The 23,275-nt window shown below is 49.7% G+C and overlaps 1 protein-coding gene across 1 annotated transcript in view; it reads right to left on the bottom strand.

Moving 5' to 3' along the window:
- The window catches only part of LOC115894942 (TOM1-like protein 2), a 60,835-nt gene that overhangs the window by 5,826 nt on the left and 31,734 nt on the right, over nt 1–23,275 (bottom strand). The window contains exons 2-5 of the mRNA XM_030924106.1: nt 17,269–17,605; nt 15,337–15,495; nt 12,274–12,390; nt 2,191–2,324 (exon numbers count right to left, since the gene is read on the bottom strand). Of these exons, the coding sequence (XP_030779966.1) occupies nt 2,191–2,324; nt 12,274–12,390; nt 15,337–15,495; nt 17,269–17,605 (747 nt within the window). The remainder of the gene's footprint in view (nt 1–2,190; nt 2,325–12,273; nt 12,391–15,336; nt 15,496–17,268; nt 17,606–23,275) is intronic.

The following is a 23,275-nucleotide window of genomic DNA, read 5'->3' as shown; positions in this document are numbered from 1 at the left end:
CTCTCCTCACACACCTGGGCCCAGAGAGCTCCTCTTGTCCCTAGAGGGAGGGTGGCTTAACCACCTTACCTTAGAGCTCTCCAATGTTTACAACGCCAGGCAGTAGCTGCAGACTCCCTACTTCATAGGGCTGTGTTGAGAAGCACCCAGCTAGTGTTCCTAACATGCTCCCAACTCAATCTCTGGGGAAAGGGGGTGGGGCACGCATAGGGTGGGCACCAGTAGGAGGAAGGTAGATGCATGGCCCTGACTACCGCCTGGGGAAATGCTCGCCAGTAGCTGCTACAGAGATGCCTGGGCCAATCATGGAAGGACTGCTAGAAGGGTGGAGTGAGTGTCTTCCGCACCCAATTGGGCAGTGCAGGGGGACTTGGCTTTGAGCAACTGTCGAAGGCCAGGTCATCCTTCTATCAGGTGGGGAATGGAAGAGTAGTTATGAGGTGTGTGTTGGGGTGGGGCAGAACAGATTACGTTTTGCATCGTATTTAAAAACTCCAAATGTCACGGGCAGCGGTAGCTGAGACTTTCCAGCTGGAGCCTTAGACACCCAGCTTTAGTGAGTTATGCTGCTCCACATCTGTCTCCCAACTTGCTGGGGTCAGCATCTGGTGACAAGGGATCCCCAGGAGGAATGATCTGGGTAGGCAGTGAGTGTCCACTGTGGTTTTAAAAAAGACTTGTGTGTTTTTTCACCAGTGGTCTACAAGGAGAACAGGAATATTAATACATCTGAAACAATTTTAATCCTGGGGTAACTTTCCCACACTCATCTTCAATGAACAATGACTATCATCAAAGACACTCTAACCAGGATAGCACTTCCAGCCACCAGCCCCAGCTTTGCCTCTGAATTCTTTCTAATGCTGGGACTGGGGGACTGTTGGGTGAAAATACCCACATTAGTTAGCTCCTGTTATGCTTTCTAGCAGGGCTTAAATAGATTTAACAGGTTAAATGCAAGCCCATTTACCATGGAGAAACTGGAACCATATGGCAAGACAAAGGGGCCTCCGGCTGGGAGTCAAGTCCCCTCAGATCTGCTCCTGTTCTTCAACTGATGCACTGGGGGTCCCGGGGACCCCCCACACTTACTGCAGAGGTTTCTTCGCCTGTCAGGTGGGCACAGAGCCACTGGTGTGTACTTCCATAGTCAAAAGATGAGACAAGGCCCAAGGCTATGACGGCCACAACAAAACCACTCTTTAGGCCCCCAAAGGGTAATGCAAATGCAAGCATCTGTCCCTCTGACCCTAACTGACGCCAGATCCTTGTCCTCCTGATGAATCCAGCAGTAGGGTGTGAGTCAGCTGGTTGGCAGAGGGGACCAGGACCTCAGGTCTGTGGGGGACTCAAGCCACTGTCCTGTCCTCTCAAGCCTCATCTTTAAGGGAAAATGGCTGGCCTGATCATGGTCCTTTCTGGTCCTTATGCTGAGTCCTTCATGAAAGCCCAGTGTGCTCCCATCAGGTGATGAGATGGGAACTATACTTGCCATTATTCCTCCTATTTAAAACTAGGTCTAAATAAGACATTTTGGACTTTGTCCTGAAGGAAGGCTTTGGAAATAAGAAAGAATGTGCAGGTTTGTTATCTCAAACCCAAAAATGATTTGGCTGCAGAAAGAACTGAAATGAATGTGTGCACGCTTCCCTAAGCAGCAGCATTCCGGCACTTACACCCGCCTGCTTCCCCTGAATGCTCTAGATAACACTGACATTTGCAAAGGGAAAAGCTTTTTTCCTTTCTTTCTTTTTTTTTTTTTTTAAGATGGGAAAGAGGAAATCCTTTTTCTTAGTAGAGATTTTTTTTTCCCTTTAATCCTTTTCAAATTCAAAGGATCATCAAAGGAGCAGGTGCAGAAGCTCTGGGACCCAGAGCCCCCCAAGTGCTACCCCTCCCTGGGGCTGGGGGTGGCGGGGCAGTGGGGAAAGGCAGAGCAGCCTGAGGCTTACAAAGGGCAGAGCCTAATTCTGCACGTCAACTTCCTGCTGCTTCTGCTGCTCGGTTCCCAGGAGGACAAGAAGCATTTTCCCTGTCAGCCGGGAACAAATTAGCATCTCTGATGAGTATTTTCCAACTCTAATCTCTCTCCCTCTCCCTCTCTTTCCTTTGTTTATGAAAGAAATCCCTCTGTTATGGCAACAATCTTTTCAAGGAGGGAAAAAAAAAAGAAAGAAATCCGGCTCCCACCTCTCATATCGAAGGAAGACATTGTTGAGGTCGTCGTTCACATGCAGCAGCTCCTCGGTGACCTCCTCGTTGGACACGCGGGAGATGAGCTCCACGATGCGCTGCTGCATGGCCCGGCAGGTCCTGTTCAGCTCCTAGGGAACACATGCACCTCTGGGTAGCCTGCTGGGTGTGCTTTTTATCACATTCTATTTCCCTTGAAAAAATTTGTACTGATTCTTAAAAGTCACAAAAGGAGTACATGCTTGTTCATAAAACCAGACATGTGCCGAATTCAAAGTAGAAGTTCCCTCTTCACTGTCTGCCCGTCCTTCCCCAGAGGAAGCAAGTACTTTTTCAGCAGACAAATGTCCAGACGGACATACTGTTGTATGTATACAAGTACATGCTTGTACAAATCATTAAAAAATATTAAAATGTGATTCTTTGCAGATTGCTTTTTCTCAACAAAATATTCCAGACACCGTTCCCCAACACTTGGTACAGACTGCCTCATTCCTTCGTGTGTTTCACAATGTATCTCGCCATTCTTCTATTGTTGGACATTTAGGTTGTGGTCTCTCTTTCTGTGGCCAACCCAAATAATGCAGCAATGAACACCTGTACACAAACATGCATATGCACTTGGGCAAGCACTTCCATAGGAGTTCCTCAGGAGGGAAATTTCTAGGTGAAAGGGTATGGTCATTTATAACATCAATTAGTAAAAGGCACTCCAGAAAGATGACATCAGTTTACTTACACTCCCAGCAATAGCAGGAGTGTATTTTATGACTGCATTAGGTATGTTTTGGTGGCATGTCTGCCACTTTGCCGAGGCCTCAGAAGCCCAGGCAGCTCCCTGGCTGGCCAAAAGAGGACATTTGCACACCCCAGTTGCCACTGGAGCCCTCTCTACCCTTAGAAGCAACATTCCCCTGATGACAGAGCCTTAGCACTTTATGGCCTGGCTTCCATGAACCTTCCCTATTCCAGAACAGCAGACTTACTGATGCCCTTGTTCAAATTTGCTTATAGAGCTCCCTCAATTCCTGCCAGGCCCCTTGCCATCTCGATGACAGACTGAGTATGCTACAGAGGAGGGAGCTGGCAACCCTGCCAGGCTGGCCCCCAAGCATCCCTGACTACAGGAACTGCCTGTGACCAAAGCGCCAAGTCCCAGTGTGCCATACAGGGTTAAAGCAGAGGGAGATGCTGTCCCCACCTACCTGGGCACTGGAGGGTGCCAGTGAGTTAAGAGGATAAGACGTGAAAGACAAGTCCCTCGTTCTCACAGCTCAGCTTCAAAACAACTTCATTTTGAAACCGTTTCTGTTAGAAGTAACTGATTTATTCACAGGAGACATGGTAATCTCTCTTTAGTTCCTCATATTGTCTCATAATCTGGCTAGCTTGGCTAGAGGGTCTTCCTTCCTACCACATCATAAACTCTTGAGGGGGTGTTGCCATTTATCCACTCAAGGATGCCCTCAAGCCCTGCACTGAGTCACACAGTGAAAAAGCCCAGTAATCATCTGCTGAACACATCACGCAGATGGTCAATCAAGCCAAGCGGGGAATGAAAGCCATCCCCCCTGCATGTCCCTGGTATCCTGCAACACAGCACTCACACAGGGGCTGGGCTTCTTATGTGCCTTCCCCTCTAGACTGAAGCTCCTTGAGGGCAGAGAAGGCATTTCCCTGGTACCCATGACTGACACATGGGAGGCACTCCCCAAGTACTTCTGAGAGAATTAATGACTCTAAAGTATTCAGAGGCTGGCGCGGTGGCTCATGCCTGTAATCTCAGCACTTTGGGAGGCCGAGGGAGGCGGATCACTTGAGGTCAGGAGTTTGAGACTAGCCTGGCCAACATGGTAAAACCCCATCGCTACGAAAGAATACAAAAATTAGCTGGGCACAGTGGCGTGCACCTGTAATCCCAACTATTCAGGAGGCTGAGGTGGGAGAATTGCTTGAACCCAGGAGGCAGACGCTACAGTGAGCCGAGATTGCACCACTGCACTCCAGCCTGGGGAACAGAGTGAGACCCTGTCTCCAAAAAATAAAAATAAAAAATAAAGTATTCTGAACTGTTGTCCCCACAAACCACCAGCTCAGTTATCCACATACACTCAGTCTTCTCAGCACTCTTCACTCAGAGAATCGGGAATTTTTGTTCATCCAGGATCTAATTTTCTCTCTCTAGGACTCATCCCAGGCCCCACTGAACCAGCAGTAAGCACTTATAAACATACAGATAAGTGCTAGAATTAATAAGAAGAGGTGAATACTGGAACTTAATTGCAGGGGACACTGCTATCTAGTAAAGAGAAAACTCCACAAAATGTCCACTCTCTTCTGTTGTGAATGGCTCATGTCCCCAGGCCAGGCAGGAGAAGGGCTCTCAAGAAGCTGTCTGGGCCTCTCAAGAAGCCGCCGGGGCCTCGAGGCCTGCCAGATGTGGTCTGAATTGCCAGGCAATAATGGCCACAGGCGCCAATGGACACTCACAGGTCAAAACCCAGTCACAATTACTGTACACAGGAAAACCAACAACGCAGGGGAAACACTCATTACAGAATGAAGCATGCTCAGGAGTGATGCTGATAAACCAAGCCAGGCCCTTAACATTAAAACAAACAAAAACAAAATAAAAATGTCCAAACTTACGAAAGAAGCAATCACATTAGATCATGTGAAGGATTCCAACAGCCAGGACAGAAGTGAACAATTAAAATAATCATAATATTTCTAATAGGTTGTTAAAACGCAGTGAGCATCTGTTCAGGGCTGACAGGGGAGCATAGATTTAGGTTAACTTTGACAGACCATCCTCCCCTGCTTCCTAAAAGAAAAAAAGGATACGTGGCCAACACTTGGGCAGCATATTTATCCCGCACTTTGGAAGAAGTACCAGAGGAAGACCTGGCAAAAGTGTACAGGATGGAAAAGAGAGGCTGGGCAGTAGGACAGAGAAAAGAGGTCAAACAAACTTCTGCCTCTCTGCTCTGCCATGGACTATTCCAGGCCACCGTGTGGGTCTCCTCCCCAGGGATGCGGACGTGCCAACACACATGAGGACTGGGCCAGGCACTGCTGAGCTCCTCCTTGCTCTAGCACTCTAGGTGTTTGCGGAAAATCTCTGATGAGCAAAAGGATCTCAAGTCCTAGCTCAGGACTCACCCCCTCCTGCAAACAGGCCCATTACAAGAAAGTATGGCCTCTGGGGCTTGTGGCCTAGCAGCAAGCCCTGGCTGTCCTTGGTTAGGGAGGGAGAAAGAAAAAGTCAATCACTTCTCCTTCAAGCTGCAGGCCAATCACAAGGCACAGGACCTGCAAGCCAGGGGAGTGTGGGAGCATGTTGTGGGAAATAGATCCAAGTTTACCCTCCAGAAGACTGGGGCATCAGCACCTAAGGCCCATAGGCCATCTTCAAACACACCTCAGACTTTCCAGGATATAGGTGGCCTCAGGCACTTGCCACATTGCTCAAGGGCTCCTGAGAAGTTGGCCATCTACCTACAATGTCCCTTATTTCCTTTTCCATCAAACAAACTCATACTCATCCTTCAAGGCCTCAGGATGTTTCCCCACCTCAGGATTTTGTCACAAAAATTTTCAAACATATAGCAAAACAGGAAGAATTTTACAGTGGACAGACACCATATGTCACCTAGATTGTACCATTAACATTTTATAGTGCCAGTTTTAACACATACTTCCCATTTATTCATGTTCCCATTCACATACAGTGTTTTCTGGGGATCCCCCACCATCCCACCCTCTTCAAGACTCCCACAGCATTCAACATACTCCAGTCTGTCATCAGAGCCCCTCTAGAAAAACCTCCAGCAAGGGGTGACCAGCCCCCATCTGCACTCCACGCAGCAGAAGCCCCAAAACAAAGAGTAGGCCTCGTGGGTGGTTCACTGGATTTAGAGGAGAACCAAACCAGATTCCTCAGTAGACAGTAGGAAGTGTCTCAGAAACATGGCTACAAATACTCCAAGCACCGGCTGCCTGATGGAAGGGAGCAGGGGTTGATGTCAGTCTCTCCCACAGAGCCCTAGCCCCAGCTGGGTGCTGGGGACCAAGCTGTAGGCAGCAAGTAGCCCGTGACTGGATACACTCTCCAAGTCTCCAGTCCTCTGCAGGCCTGCTTCTCCCTGTGTAAAACAAGGGGGCTGCATTCATGAAGAAGTTCTTCTGCAGAGGGCCACTGACGTGCTGCAGCAGCCTCCATGGCATGGGGCCAGGGCAGCTGGGGCTACTCTGCTTTTCTCGATTTCAAACGTTGCCATTCACTGTAAACTTTTATTTGTGGAGGAAAAGGTTCCATTACTTTATTTATTTATATATTTATTTATTTATTTATTTATTTATTTATTTATTTATTTATTGAGACGGAGTCTTGCTCTGTTGCCCAGGTTGGAGTGCAATGGCGCGATCTCGGCTCACTGCAAGCTCTGCCTCCCGGGTTCATGCCATTCTCCTGCCTCAGCCTCCTGAGTAGCTGGGACTACAGGCGCCGGCTACCAAGCCCAGCTAATTTTTTGTATTTTAATAGAGACAGGGTTTCACCGTGTTAGCCAGGATGGCCTCGATCTCCTGACCTTGTGATCCACCCGCCTCAGCCTCCCAAAGTGCTGGGATTACAGGTGTGAGGCACCACGCCTGGCAATTATTTATTTATTTATTTATTTATTTGATTTGTTGAGATGGAGTCTTGCTCTGTCACCTAGGCTGGAGTGCAGTGGTATGATCTCAGTTCACTGCAGCCTCCGCCTCCTGGGTTCAAGCAATTCTCCTGCCTCAGCCTCCCAAGTAGCTGGGATTACAGGCATCTGCCACCATGCCCGGCTAATTTTTGTATTTTTAGTAGAGATGGAGTTTCACCATGTTGGCCAGGCTGGTCTCGAACTCATGACCTCAAGTGATCCACCTGCCTCAGCCTCCCAAAGTGCTGGGATTACAGGTGTGAGTCACTGTGCCTGGCCTCCATTACTTTTTTTAAAAAGTTTGGAAAGTATTAGATGATTTCTGAGGCTCTAACATTGTGACCTCGGCTTGGAGGAAGAATGAGCCCCAAGGGCACAGAATGCAGTGATTTCATCAATAGTCAGCACCAGGAACATCTGCTCTGGCCTTGTGTTTGCTGCCTCTTCCCCATAGCCTTCCCACTGGGGTGGTGGGTTAGACAGCTCCCAACCCCACAGGCAGGGCCTCTATGCTCCAATCCTGGAGAAGCATCCCAATGGCTTTCCAAAGAGCTATGCTAAAGACAGGCCCAGAGACTATGACTTGGGGCTTCCACATCAGGGATTTCCAGGGGTCTCTGCACAGAGAAAGCTTTACCATCTCTTGACTTCAGTCTTTTACATCTGTTTCAAAAAGGAAGAAAAGGCCATGTGCGGTGGCTCACACCTGTAATCTCAGCGCTCTGGGAGGCTGAGGCTGGTGGATCACCTGAGGTCAGGAGTTCAAGACCAGCCTGGCCAACATGGTGAAACCCCATCTCTACTAAAAATACAAAAATTAGCCGGGCATGATGGCAGGTGCCTGTAATCCCAGCTACTTGGGAGGCTAAAGTGGGAGAATCACTTGAACCCGGGAGGTGGAGGTTGCAGTAAGCCAAGATCATGGCACTGCACTCCAGCGTCGGTGACAAAGCGAGACTCCTTCTCAAAAAAAAAAAAAAAAAAAAAAAAAAAAAGGAAGGAAAAAAAGGACAGAAGGTGAGAGGAGGGCCAGATGTCAAGACTTTTGCTACCACAGTGCCAGCTGGCCACCTGCATGTCCTCCGTGGTGTCATCACAGCCAGACCCTCAGCAGGCTCACTTGGGAGACTTTCCTCTGCTTCCTCCACCTCCAAATCACTCAAACAGAGTGATTCTCTTTGGGCCTAAGACAACCGAGAGCCTACTGCTTGCTCAGGTCACCCTTTCCACTATGCAACAGCCAGGACAGGAATTTCCTAAACGTTGACGACTTCAGCTTTGGCCTTCTCCTATTTCTGGTCCTCAACAGAGGGAAGAACAGCTGGTCACTTGTACAAAAGTGAAGTGACCTCCATCTATTAGAACACCTTGGTAAATATCCTCTCTTTTCTATCTAATTAATCCCAATGCCTTTATCTTTTCTTCAAGGGACATTCTCATCCCTACCTCATGCAACAGTCTTTTAATCATCTTTATGGATTTTCTCTGAGCCCTCCACAAGTTTGAAGGAACAGGGAATAAGGTCCTGAAGATCTGTTTTCTGTTGCTGCAAAGATGGGAGGGAGAAGAAAGTCTTTGTTGATGAGAAAGGGGAATAATGAAGCTAAACATGTAGAATAAACTAGATTTCTCTAGAGAAAATGGCCTTGGCCATTCTGTCTTTATTGAAATGAGATGCAAGAAGCAAGAGGAGATACACCATCTGCTACTTGGAGAAACGAGGAGGAGGCCTCTGTTATTATCTGATGCTGATGAATGGCCACAGAAGAACATATATTTTTGGCATCATTGTATTAATTAAAAGTTATTCATTGAAGACAAAGCTCAAAATGCTAAATTGGGAGAGACAGAGGGCACTGGATGACAGAATCGCAATCTTTAAATATCCCAGAAAACCGAACTCAGGCTTTCTGCAGGTAAGGGCATGCACTTTAGCAGGGACAGATGCAGTGTCTTGAATTTTGGGCCCAGACCTAAAGGTCCTTGCACAGGATGACAAAGATAGGCTTAACCACCAGACGAGAAGTGACGCAGCAGGGTTTTCAGCTGATGGAAACTCTCCATTTTATAATGTCTGCCTCTCGTGAAGAACTGCCTATCCATCCCCACGGTGGGCTGCCAACTGCCACATTTGTTCCATGTGGAGACTGGGCAGTGGGTGCGGCTTATGACAATCTTCAAATATTTAAGGATATACCCATGTGAAAGAGGAATTAGTCTTGTTCTAGTGTCTAAGAAGACAGATCAGGATCAAGGTTACAGGGAGACACACTTTAGATCAATGTGTGAAAGGTTTTCTAACAACAGTCATGAAAGCTAGGATTTGTGAGGCCTTGCCTAAGCCCAGCCCTGCGCCAGGCACTGCCAAGGTGTGAGTGATCACTCCAGTCTAGAGAGGAGAAGAGGGCCTGGAGATGGCTGGTGACTTACCTGGCATCACCCAGCTCATCAGTGGGAGGGGATGGATGGGAAGGCATTAATTCATAGGCCTGTGTAATTTGTATGCCTGCTGTGCTGCTGCCCAAAGTCTAACCAAGATGTCCATTTGAAAGCAAGTGGGCTGCTGTGAATAGCTTGTCATTGGGGATGTGCAGAAAGACCCAGTAGACAAGATGCTGTGGAAGAAATCTGAACACAGGTGTAGAGCTGAACCAACTTCCTGGCAGGTCTCTCCCAACTCAGAGAGTAGACGATTTGACACATAGCTCAAGAGGAGGAGTTGCTGTGTTCACCCTGGGCACCCTGCCTTCCTTCTCCTCAGGGGCTCCAGCTAAGCTGACAGCACAGGGTGCTAGAGTGGCCTCAGCCTCTCCTCAAATACCAGCCACATACCCATGAGTACACAGGCAAATAGCTCACACTGCCAAGTTTCCCTGCTGCTCTTGCTTTACTGCAGGAAGCTACACCCAAAAGTGCTTTGTGATGTGCAGGAGGCAACCGGGACATAACCTGCCCACAGTTATGATCATCCTGGGGCTGACACCACCAATTACCTCTCTTCCTATTCCCCCCACCTCCTACCCCAGCAATTTATACTTGAACTGGGAGCAGCTCCTGTTGGTGGGAACATCTGGGTTGTTTGTTTCCATGGCCTAGCCAGCACTCTCAGCTCTGCACTTCTCTGCCCTGAGCACTCTGGCTGCCCTCCAGCTTGATGGAGGGTCCTGGGGACACATTCTGATTCCAGCACTTTCCAAGCAGACAGTGGTATGTCTCCACATGGAAGGCTGGCGGTTCAGTGTGGCTCTGACCCCTGGGAGACCCTGCCTGCTGGCTTCTGACTGTCAGGGGAAGAAGGGGAGGGAAGATGTCAGGGATGGCGGAGACGTGCAGCCAACCAGCCTGGAGGGCTGTGTCTGTTCACGGCTGCCCACAATGCTGCCCAGCTCCTGAATCTCCTGTGCTGGAAGGACAGCCTCCCACTGGCACCCAGAGTCATTCTTTTTCTGTTTGATTTATAAGATAGCAGTGAGGGCTGGGAGGCTTGGAGTTGGAACAAAACAGAGGGAAGGAAAACGTCATGGGAAGCAACCTATTTTTGAAAACTGTGAGCTGATGCCAGGAGATTAGGTTCTGTTTGTCTTGGCTGATGGGCTTGTTTAAAAAAAAAAAAAAGAAAAACCAAAAACCAAAGAAAAAAAAAAAAACCAAAAACCCCCTCTCCCCCCAACACACAAAGTATTCCTGCTGTCTGGGTCTGCTCTGGCTGTCTGGAAGCATCTTGGCTTTGTTCAACACACCCCCTGCTGCCAGGAGCACGGCTCTATCCAGAGCAAACCCCCCCTGTCAGCAGGAATTCCGACGCTGACACAGCACAAAGCTGCCTCAAGAGGCCTTCTCAGTTTCTGGACTGACCTCAGAATCCTGTGCATCTGGGTAACGCCTGGCCGAACCTTCCTGCAGGCTGGGAATGGAGGCCAATGACAATGCATTCAAGGGAAGCCAGGTCCCCTGGAGTGTGGCACATATTCAGCTGCATCTGCTGAGCTGAGGCAAGCCTGGTCTGATGCAGGTGTGTCAGGAGTGAGGTCTGGGAACCAGGGAGAGGCCACTCAGGACTTCTCAGTGGGGCTGGGCCAAGGGTACTTGTCTTAGCTTCAAGAGCAGGCTGGTGTAGTTACATGGAGACAAGTTGTTTCCCAGTCTGTTTCCTGCAAAAAGATGCAGGCTCCTCCGGAGCAGGGACCACAGTTCATGCACCTCCGTGCCCCTAGGACTGTGCTTTGTGTTAGGCCTGGAACAGGTCTCCACCCACCCTCAGCCCCATAAGAGCTGATGGCTTTGGAGTAGGAAGGGGGCACAATAAGCAGGAACCTGGGACCAGGACAGGGCCTTCACAGGCGGCACGCATGTGCCAGCAGCAGGGTAGAAGGTGTAGCACTTAGGGACCAAGACTGACAATGGAGGGCTGGACACAAACAGCAGTATCAACAGCAGCAGCAGGCGTATCATAAGACACTCATGCCAGGTTGCCAAGTCAGTCTGGTTCCTGACCTGTTCCCTCAAGCATCTTGCCTCCTGTTGAAAAGTGTATGGGCCCTTGTAGTTCACAGCATCCTTTTTCCACCCTCCAGAAGGTCACTGCTTCTAAGGGCAGTACCACTGACATTTTCTGCAAATGCCAGGGTCATCTGAGGCTGGCTGTGGTGGAGATCTGGGTACTGGCTCTGGACCTGGCTGCCCTGGGAAACAGGCCTGAGGTAGGGGCCTTGACCCTGGTCTCAGGGGTAGGCTGCAGGCCACCCACTCCTGGACCCCTTTCTGCTATGCCCCCAGATCCATGGGCTGTCCAGAGGTGGGGAGGCCAGTGTGCAATGGCCAACCACAATATGCCTGGGAATCCTCAGTGTTAAGGAAAAGAACGGGAGCATCACACTTGATCTCAGTCTCAGGATACCTTGGGGGTGAGGTGCCACTAGAAGGGCTCCTGTGCACAGTCAAGGTTGAACAGGCCCTCCTGCAAAACATGATGCTGAGGGGCCAAAACACAAATAGAGTACAAGCTCAACTACACTGAAAATAAACCTACAAAAAAGTCAGAAAGAAAATACATCAAAGCACCTACAGTGGTTATTTATGGATGCCTGGGTCAAAGAAAGTTATTATTTTCTTCTCTGTGCTTTCTCTTTCTTTCTGGCAGCATGTATTCTGCAACTGGCATTTTATAATCGGGAAAAAACATTATTAAGGAATATAAAAAAGACAGACGGTGGTACTGGCCTCTGCCTGTCCGTAGGCAAAGTGAGGCTGCGTGTGTGCTCACATGGACTATCAACAACAGGGCCACTGGACCCATCTCACCTCGCCGCCCGGGTCGATCCTCCAACAGTGTGCGGTGGTAGAGCTGCCACCACAGGCCAAGTGCTTCTGCAAGATGACTCACCTGCAGCAACTCCAGATCAGATGAATCCTCCTGTCCAGGGACCATTTCTGTTAACATCTCAGACATGACTTTCGTGTTTCCTCGGACGACGTCCAGTTCACTCCGCAGCCTGGCAATCTGGTGGGGGCCACAAGGAAGGAAAGCAGGAAGGAAAGGTCAGTCAGCCTGCACTTGCAATATCAGAATCAGCTTGCTCCTAGGCTAGTGACAATCCCTCTCACTGGGAGAAGTGGGTCACCTTTCTGAGTGCACATGGCAGAGGCCACCTTCTCATCTCCCTCTGGCCTGCCTGTCAGCTCTGAGAAAGCTGAATAGGCCCTGCTACCAACAGTCTGTTGTGCCTCTCTGAATGTGACACGAAAGCAGTACCACGTAGTGAAGGGCTCAGTGTCAGGAATGCACCAAGCTGGCTCTCTGTCTCGGCTCTCCCACCATGGGAACTTGAGTAGAAGCTGAAGCTCTCAGAGCTTCCGTTCCTGCTCTTTAAAATCCAAGTGCAGGAGGGCAGGAGCTCTGAGATCCCTTCAGAGCTTAGATCCTACTCTACGAAGCTCTGAGTTATAGACTCTGTTCCTAGGAGTTTTATATCTAAACACTAGGATCCTCTGAGAGGCTGGGCAGTGTCAACAGCACTTTTCTGCTGTGGCAAGAATGAGAGAAGAACAGGGGAAGACCACAGGGGAGACACCTTCCCCACCCAGCTCCCTACATGGTAACATAGCCCCTTGAAAAATATCCAAGCTGCCCATCAGCGATCCCAAAGCCTGGACTGGGCCAAGGCCCGAGGCTCCTCTCCAGCAACAGAGACATCAACACTTTCTCCCCTTGCCCTCAGTCCTGTGCCTCAGATCTGCCCCTTCACTCCCTCAACCCCCTCGAAGCATCTGTGGAAACCACAGGGACCTTCCTCGCCCACGGTGAAGTATCACAGAAGAATCTGCATAGAAGTGCTTATTGGTCCCATCACTCAGTGACAAGAGACCAAACAACGCTGGACAGAGGTAAAGAACTGCACAGGACACTGAAGGGAGCCCTGGAAGACTCAGCAGCAGCATCCAGAGCCGGAGCTGAGCCACTCTGAGCCTTCGTTTCCCCACCTACAGAAAGGTGGCACTAACACCACACCTCACCAGGCTGCTGTGAGGTTCCCATGCGGCGCCTGGCATGCAGCTATGCTCTCTACTACACATGTACGGCCCTTGTTCCTGCTCAAAGGTCCAGAGAGAGGAACTGTAATGTCATTCTTCCTGCACTGTGACCCAGCTTAAGTGATAACTCCTCTCCTCAGTGAAGCCTTTTCTGACTCTCCCCACCCCATTCTGAGGTAGAAGCAACCACTCCCACCTCCTCAGGTTCCCACTCGCTGTGCCATCTTTCACTATTGCAGCTGTAGCAGCCTGTCCTGTGTGGGTGGGCTCGCTCAGCAGACCCTTAGCTTCTTAGGGCAGGAACTCAGCTGGGTTGTGCTTTATACCCTCAGCACAGAGACAGGGACAGGAGACCTCAATCAGTGGTCTACCAGGGAGATGGTCTGGGTTCCGAGAGGCTCTTGTCAGCCTCTGGCTCTGTCTGGTGGATGATCCAGGGGTTTTCTTCAAAGTCTTGGTAGACAGAAGAGGTTTCTGGCTAGGAAGGCCCAGGAAGGCTATGGGTAGCCACCCGGTGGACTCTGAAGCCCTGGGTCCTCTTGGCCAGGCTGGGTGCTGACCTGCCTATCTCTGCTTGCATTCGGCTTCCCCAGGGGCAACAGGCCTCAGGGCTCCTGTGCTACCTATGCCCAGATCCTCCAGACCCAGCATCTTATGGCTACTAGGAGGGCCTTCCGGAGCACCTCCCACACTGTGAGTCAGTGAAGGGGCTCAGTAACTGTCCAACTTCAAACATTTTCTGCCTTCCCTCAGAGCAGGAAGGGCACAGTTCTGCCCATAGAAGCAGGGCCAAGAGCCAGAGACCTTCCCCACAGCACTTGGGTAGCAGCCACCATGAGGACCTTTTCCATCTGTCTGTCAAGCCCACACCTCCCTGGTGGGGTAACGGATCACCTGTTCTACTGACGGGAGACTGGGGTTAAATGTTCTGACTGAAGCCTACAGTGGGCAGCACAGCAGGTGGCTCACACCCAGGCCCTGGGGGCTTCAAGTTCACTCCTCCTCCTCTCTTACTCCCTGCTCAGAGCTAGCAGGGAAGTGTGAGGAACACGACATAACACTGCCCTCCCTACACACACACTGCTTGACCCCTCTGCTTCAGTGAGGTTCCACAGTCATGACACTGTCGCAAATAGTAAATAAGAATTTGGTAAATATAAACATTGGAGAGTTTTTTTTTTTTTCCACGTCTGACCAATTCTCAAACTGTAATTGAAATTCTATGGATTCTTCTAAAGAGCACTCCCCAATTCATCTAAAAAATCCAGCGTGGGGTTAAAACTGCATTAGTTTATCAGGAAGTAACCCGGGAAGGTGGGGAGTGTTTGGGATAAAAGCAGGCTTCTTGTGCTTCAGGAGGGCCTCACTGATCAGGTCACAGGCTTCTGATGGCTGACTTTTTTTATAGGATAGATCTAAGCCTCTGCATGACAGACAAGCCCGTCACAACTCAGCTGCACTTCTATGCTTTTGGCCTCACGTTCTGCCATGGTTTCCTCCCAGATCTGGGCCCTACATATGTGCCTGCTCTCCAATCAAGCCACCTGCTGCTCCGAGAGAGCCCTGCACCTCTGCACCTCTGCCTTGCAATGTCATTGCTGAGCATGCGGTCTCACATGACAAAGCCCCACTCCTGTGTCAGGACCCTCTGTGTGTCAGGTCCCCATTGCCTCCCAGGCACCACTCAACCCTGGGCTCACAACTCTGAGTCCTTGGTTCTGCTCCCCAGCACAGCCTGACCACACTCCACCATGACTGCCTCAGCATTTGTCTCCCCTGGGGATTGAGCTCTTCCATCTCTGTGTCCCCGACACCCAGCATAATGCCTGGCTTGGGAGGCCTTTGTAAGTGTCTCCCAGAAAGATGAATAAGGATAGTCAGCTGGCTTGCCTATGGCCCCGAAGTATGCAAGTACCTGTTCTGAATTGGCTGTGATGGGGCCAGTCACACTCAGAGCCGGGGCCTGCGGTGCGGAGTAGGGAGCAGGAGGCGGCGAGGAATAGGAACCAGCACTTGTCCTCTGCTGTGATTGGGACCTGGGCATGGTGGCGGCTGGATCCACTTCAGGGACACTCTGGCATGGCAACAACAAAGTCCTCTGTTTACCTCGGCTGCCTGCATAGCTGGGCCTGGTACCTACCCCACCCCATGCGGCGTTTCCCCAAAGCTGCCCACGGAAGGCTCAAGGCCCTGCTCCACTGCTGCCTGGGTGAGGCTCACAGAACCCCACTGAGCCCAGGCTCTCCATCTGGGAAGTGGGGCTGCCAATGGCTCCTCCCTCTACTTACCGCTCAAGGAGTGTGTGGCAGACAATGAAAGCAACTCCAAAAGGCAGCACTGAGAGTGCTCTGTGAGCCCTCTGGTCATGGTTCCTATTATTAAGACCACCTCGGGATCCAAGTGGAGGGAGGGCGGTTATTAAGTTTTGCTAATCACAAATCTTTACTTCGTACCATAAGAATTACTTTTTTGGCCTTTAAAAGTAGACTACTATAAATAGTAATTATGCAATTTACCAAATGTTTTTTGTAATTATAGGAACAACAACACTGCTCTCTGTCATTATTAGAAGAGTGAAACAGGTTATGTTGATTTCACAAAGCATAGCGCATGGTCTGGAGGGATCATGATGAGAACAAGCTCTAGAAAGGGCAATCCCTTTGGCCGGGCGCGGTGGCTCACGCCTGTAATCCCAGCACTTTGGGAAGCCAAGGCAGGTGGATCATGAGGTCAGGAGATCGAGACCATCCTGGCTAACACAATGAAACCCCGTCTCTACTAAAAATACAAAAAATTAGCCAGGCGTGGTGGCGGGCGCCTGTAGTCCCAGCTACTCAGGAGGCTGAGGCAGGATAATGGCGTGAACCTGGGAGGCGGAGTGTGCAGTGAGCCAAGATCGCGCCACTGCACTCTAGCCTGGGCGAGAGAGCGAGACTCCGACTCAAAAAAAAAAAGAAAAGGCAATCCCTCATGCTTACCCTTTGGGCATCTCAGATGACCTCTTGCACATTAAGTCGTGTTCCTATGAGAGACGTGCACAGGTGTGCTGTCCTTCTCAGAGATGGGCAATGGGGGCAGGCAAGGTGACGTGTACTGGGATGAGGTGCCTCTCCCAGACCCTGGTGCTTTCCTGGCTCTCCCCCAGGCTAGGAGTGGAGCTGATTCCCAGCCAGTAGAGGGACTAGCTTCCTTGCGAAACCATGAGTGGCATGACCTACATGTTTTTAACCCTGAAGTGCCAAGCTGCCCCCTCCATGGTGCTCGAGTTACTGTTGGCACTGCAAAAGCTTTGGTGGGATGCCCCTAAAGGGACCTTCCCAGAGCTTTGATCCCAAGGCTGATGGAATCAAGGATTGAATCCAGAATCAGTTCTGGATTGATGCTGAATGCTCACAGCTCAAAATACATTTTAGATCCATTTGACTTGGTATACTTGAAAAAACAGAAAGCTACTTTTTGCCCCAAGACTGACATCAAGACCGCTGTATGCTCTGAGGTGCTATGGTGCTCTGAGGGACAACAGGATTCCCACACCAGATTCTAGGGGCCTCTGAAAAGCAAGTGCTAAAGACCCTCACAGGATGGCTCCACCCGAGTAGCCATTTCCATGAAAACCCTGAACTGATCCCTCTATTATATTCTTCCACAGACACTGCTGCCACTTAATCACCAACCAGCTGTCTCACTCCTGCATGCCCCTTGTTATTAAAAAGGAATGCCCCCAAGCTTTAAGAAAGCATGATGACAAGCTGAATAATTCAAAGGCAGCAGCAGAAGGGTGGCTGCAGCAGCTTGGCTCACCCGTTCTGCAGTAGGTCTTTCTAGAAAGTGCCAGCTGGAACCTTACCCGCTGTGGTGTGTGTATGGGAGACAGAGCGTCCAAGTCTGCCATGGGAAATTCAACCCCTTTCCTCTTCAGCTCCTCATATATGTGCACAACGCCGGTGAGATCAGGACTGCTTCGAAAGGCATCAGCCCATGCCTGGGAGAACAGAAGCCCTGTTAGGAAGCATTTGTCAAGAGTTGCTGTGGTACCTGAAAATCCAAAGTGGCCTAGGTCCTCTCCCTGAGACCAATGCTCTCCTACATGCACATGCAAACTGCACTGGCTAAACCTATTCTGTTCCTTCTTTCCGCAACTGCTGCCACGACAGCTGGTGAAACCCTGGCTTTCAGTGGTGCTGCTGAGCGTGAACAAAAAACACAAAACTTAATTTAGCATGTATTTCCTTGGAGAAGAGACAGAGAAATAACACCTATGCGCTGTGGTGCATCCTAAAAAGCAGGCATTTCCCTAATGGCAAGGAAATCAATGGCTGGGGCTGTTTAGCTGCAGGGAGGGGAAGGTGCAGCCTTGTCAGCTCAGTAGGGTGCCAGCCCTCTGTGCAGGAGCACCTCTGCCCTGAGAGCTTCTACTGGTGGAGCTGGGAACAAACTGAGCAGAAAGGAAAGGAGAAATTGATGTGTGACATGAAATAAAGGCTAACTACAGGTTTCCTCAGATCAGAGACAACTAATGCCGAGCTTGTCTAGCCTAGCTCTGTATAGCGCTACTGCTGGTAGGTGAGATGACTGCGGTTCAAGGGAAGAAGAGCCCATTGGGAGCCAGACCCAGGCCAGACTGGGGAGTTCACCCCCAGGGGTCCTTTTCCCAGACCCAAGCTTCTTCCATGATGTCCGCTGCCAAAAATATCAACACACATGTGCCCAAATAGAAAAATCCAATGAAAACGTGATCACTAGATTCCCTTCAGTGAAAACGTATCACAGAGAGGAAACAGCAAAAATTCAAGTAGATTATCATTTCTGTTGACTCATGAAACTTAAAAATTAAAAAAAATTCTGGGCCGGGCACAGGGGCTCATGCCTGTAATCCCAGCACTTCGAGAGGCCAAGGGGGATGAATCACGAGGTCAGGAGATCAAGACCATCCTGGCTAACACAGTGAAACTCCATCTCTACTAAAAATACAAAAAAATTAGCTGGGCGTGGTGGCGGGCACCTGTAGTCCCAGCTACTCAGGAAGCTGAGGCAGGAGAATGGCGTGAACCCAGGAGGCGGAGCTTGCAGTGAGCCGAGATGGCGCCACTGCACTCCAGCCTGGGCGACAGAGCGAGACTCCGTCTCAAAAAAAAAAAAAAAAAAAAAAAAAAAAAAAAAAAAAAAATTGGGAAGGGGGAGGGATTGCATTGGGAGTTATACCTGACATAAATGATGAATTGATGGGTGCTGACGAGTTGATGGGTGCAGCACACCAACATGGCACAAGTATACATATGTGACAAACCTGCACGTTATGCACATGTGCCCTAGAACTTAAAGTATAATAAAAAAAAAAAAAAAGAAAAAAGAAAAAAAAAAATCTGAAAGTAGAAAGATTTTCCCTAAGACCTAGGATCATGTCTTCCAGAAGCTGGGGATGATACTGTGACACACACCTCTGCAAGGATGCCATGTTTGGGAGCCCAGGGGAACTCAGCAGCCAGGTCCCTGTGAATGTGACCAGGACTCAACTGTCCATACACTTTATAGTACAGAAAAATCACAAACCTGGGAAAACATTAACTTCCAACACATTCGTTATTTCAATATTTTTTTTTGGAAAGTATTTTTATTTACTTTGCCTCTTTGGCTTCTCCTGTTATTTTCAAAAACAAGCATACTCCCATAAATGTGATAGTCATCATGGACATAGCAGCTAACATCCAGAAATCTACTGCAGACAAAAAAGCACTTTCCTTAAAAATTATGATTACAGAACATCATCAAGGCTTTATAAGACAGTCAGTGTTCACATGGACACAGGGAGGGGAACATCACACACCGAGGCCTGTTGGGGGTTGAGGGGCAAGGGGAGGAAGAGCATTAGGACAAATACCTAATGCATGCAGAGCTTAAAACCTAGATGATGGGTTGATGGGTGCAGCAAACCACCATGGCACATGTATACCTATGTAACAAACCTGCACATCTGCACATGTATCCCAGAACTTAAAGTAAAAAACAAAAAACAAACAAACAAAAAACAAAGTCAGTGTTGAAATAAAGATTTTTTTTTTGTAATAAGCAAAAAAAAAAAAAAAAAAAATTATGTTCTTTGGAAGTCTCAGACTGTATCAAAAAAAGAATATCCAAAGGGCTCCCCAGAAATGGCCCTTCCCATGTTGTCCCATTCACCATATGTACCCAGAGGAGGAGCCAGAGCCTCTTGTGCCCATGACTCCATTGCCAAGTCTGTCATTGTCACAACATTTAACTGCCTCCCTCACTCCAGCAATGTGGTACAACCAATACTGAGGCAGCTACAGAAACTCTATCTCTAACCAACAGACCCATTTGAAGTTAAAAGGTCAGTTTCCAAAAACCTCCTTAATTATGACTGATGCATCTCACTTACCAGGAACAGTACTGTCAGCCTGGCTTTCCCTGATGCACTTACAAATTCAGTAAGTAAGGCACCTTCTGGATTGTGAGGAGGGCCAAAGAAGGTGCCTCACAGAGCACTGTTCTGCCTGGAAGGTCCAGCTGGAAAGTAGGTTGCCCACAGGGAGTGCCTCTGGCCCTGCCCCCACCAGCTGCCCTGGCTGCCGTCACCTGGTTCAAAATCCAGCTAAGTCCTATGACTCCAACCTCAAAATGCCCTAGCATTTTAGTTTAGGGTGTTGACTTTCGGGTCTAAAAACCAGTTTCACAGCCCACTGTGGGAGGCTGGGGAAAAAACACATGGCAGTTTTTCCTGGCACCACTTCATGCCTCTACATGGAATACCGACAGCTCCAGGGACTCCTTTCAATTCATCTAGCTCTCTACCCAAGCCAAATTTGAGATAACAGGAATAAAGACGAAAGAACTATGGCTCTTCTCTCCAGTTGGAGGATACTTCTTGGGGTCCACTTTCTTTTTTTTTTTTTTTTTTTTTTTTGAGGCGGAGTCTCGCTCTGTCGCCTGGGCTGGAGTGCAGTGGCCGGATCTCAGCTCATTGCAAGCTCCGCCTCCAGGGTTTATGCCATTCTCCTGCCTCAGCCTCCGGAGTAGCTGGGACTACAAGCGCCCGCCACCTCGCCCGGCTAGTTTTTTGTAGTTTTTAGTAGAGACGGGGTTTCACCATGTTAGCCAGGATGGTCTCGATCTCCTGACCTCGTGATCCACCCGTCTCGGCCTCCCAAAGTGCTGGGATTACAGGCTTGAGCCACCGCGCCCGGCCTTTTTTTTTTTTTTTTTTTTTTGAGACGGAGTCTCGCTCTGTCGCCCAGGCTGGAGTGCAGTGGACGGATCTCAGCTCACTGCAAGCTCCGCCTCCCGGGTTCACGCCATTCTCCTGCCTCAGCCTCCCGAGTAGCTGGGACTATACTTTCTAAGGCACTCTGCTTCCATGTTCACAGAGACAGGCTGTAGTGGGAGGGAAATGCATACCGAACTTGGGCCAATCAGATGCTCCTCCTTCCAGGAACTCAGCAGCACTAGGAGCTGGGTTGTTCTCACTGGGTAGGCAGAATTGTCCTCTGTAACTCCAGGGCCATGTGCCAGCACAGGACTGGAAGCAGAGACTGCCTATGTTCTCCAGAAGGAGCAGCTAGAGTGCTCAGAGGTGCAGAGAGGTACAAGAGAGGATTTGGAAGGCCTACCTGATCTTTTTTGTCCCTTCCCAGGGCTGGGTGACCTGGACTTCTGGGAGACCCTGCCCTGTCATGACAAACTCTTCTCTTTGCCTAGGCAAGCTGGAGTTGGCATCTGTTGTTTGCAATCAAGTAGTCTTGGCTAATGTACCCGCTTCCCACCTGCCACAATTCCAACCCCTATCTGGGACCTCCGTGCAGACTGGATGAGATGGCTGCTAACAGAGCAGATTATTGAATAGGATTCTGATGCCAACGAAGGAAAAAACAGGGTGCAGGGGCGTCTCTGAAAAAACGCAGCTCTGGGTATCTTTCATCTCTGGGTGTCTCCCATTCATATGTGAAAACGGAGAGCTGGGAGACATCCAGAGATGCTGTGTGTCCCTAGCATCTTCTTGGGACATGCCTCAATAATTGGGCATGGGTCAGAGCAAGACAGGGTCTTGCTCTGTCCCCTAGGCTGGAGTATAATGGTGGCGCCATCTTGGCTCACTGCAACCTCTGCCTCCAGGCTCAAGCAATCTTTCCACTTTAGCCTCCAGAGTAGCTGGGACTACAAGCACGTGCCACCATGCCCGGCTAATTTTTGTAGTTTTTGTAGAAATGGGGTTTCATCATGTGGCCTAGGCTGGTCTTGAACTCCTGGACTCAAGAGATGCACCCACCTTGGCCTCCCAAAGTACTGGGGTTACAGACATGAGCCAACTGCACCCGGCCCAGATACCTGTTGAAGGCAGACACCGAGTCTCTCTCACCCTTGTCCAGAGAAGGCAGTCAGTCAACATTTGTCAGGTTAAACTGAATTCAGTTCTCACAGTTACTAAGCATCCTTATTTTCCTATTTCAGAGAACAGAGGAAAGATGGCCACTTAGGCTGTCAACAGACTGAAGCGACAGTGACAAAGGAGGGATGCTGGAAGGCTGACCCAGCTGAGGATACTCCCTAGGGGAGATGTGGCAAGCCTCAGGAGGTCTGGCCACTCTTGGAGTCCTTAACCTGAAGCCTGGGAGCAGCAGAGAGGGTGGCGCAGGCTACCCTCCCCTAAAGCTGCCTTTTCAGAAAGCAAAGTGATGTAGCGGTGTGGGCACACTCTGAGGGCCTGTCACAGGAGCTAGCTGGTTAATGGCCAAGTGGCCAGCTCACTGGAAGCCTTCTTTTCCTGCCTGTGGCTACAAGATTAGGGGCTTGGAAGACCCAGAGGAAGGTCTAATGAGGAGAAAAAAGGAAAGAGATCAATTCAGATCTCCTTCATTCCTTTGGACTGTATACAAAACCCCAGACTAAAACCAGACACAAACATAAACCATATCCTATTCATTTCTGTACCCCTTAAAGTTTTGACAAAGCTTTGAATCATCAAATTTCAGACCAATAAACCATGGCTGATTTAAACTATGGGCTCTGGGATGCCTTTGGATAGAAGGGAGCTTCTGCCAGCTCCTGCTTATGCCCCAAGACCAGACTTCCTATTCCCAGTGACAGGGTCCCCAGGGAGCTGCTGTCCACACAGAATCTGGCGAGAGCCCAGCTACCAGGCTCTGATGTCTTCAAACAACACACACCTCCAGCTTCTCCTGTCCCCACTCCCATCCCCACCTCAGTCAGCTCACTTTTTTCAGTGGAAAGAAAGTATTTTTAGACTATTGCTGGGGCATGGGGAGGGGGACCGGGGAGGCATGACCACACTGAGGTGACTCTGCCAGGATGACTCCATTTCTGCTCCTGAAAACAATTTCAAGGGAAAGTCTCCGGGAAGGCATAGAGTGGGGGCATCCTTTTTGTCTTCTCAACAAACGGGACTTAATGTAAGCAAACAAAAAGGAACATAAGCCAAAACACCAGCCAAGGCATGAGGTGAAAACGTCAGGGTGAAGCCGAAAGCTGCCAGAAGTGAAGTCTTTGGTACCCCGGGGGTAGGAGTGAGTGTCAGCAAGCTACTAACCAGGCTGCACCACTTTCAATGTGTCTCTCCTCCCATCCTCCCAGGGAGACTGGCTCCATCCAGAGAGGCAGACCCTGTGGTGAGGGTAAGCCGACTGAGCCCTCGCACCTGTTGGTAAAAGGTCCCAGAACCACACTGCTGGGTCTGGCTTTTGGCGGGTTGAGAGGGACGGGGTGGCTACGGATGGCTGCAGGGCAGCCAGAAGACAGAAAGCCCCCATACGGGAAGGGAAGGAGTGCAGTGGGGGAAGGAAGGGTAGTCATCAGCTGGATTCTCTTTGCAGTTGGCCAGGGTG

The sequence above is a fragment of the Rhinopithecus roxellana genome, chromosome 19, assembly GCF_007565055.1.
Source record: "Rhinopithecus roxellana isolate Shanxi Qingling chromosome 19, ASM756505v1, whole genome shotgun sequence".
NCBI classification, from domain to species: domain Eukaryota; kingdom Metazoa; phylum Chordata; class Mammalia; order Primates; family Cercopithecidae; genus Rhinopithecus; species Rhinopithecus roxellana.
Note: the sequence above shows the minus strand (reverse complement) of the source record. Positions and strands in the feature narration are given on the sequence as shown.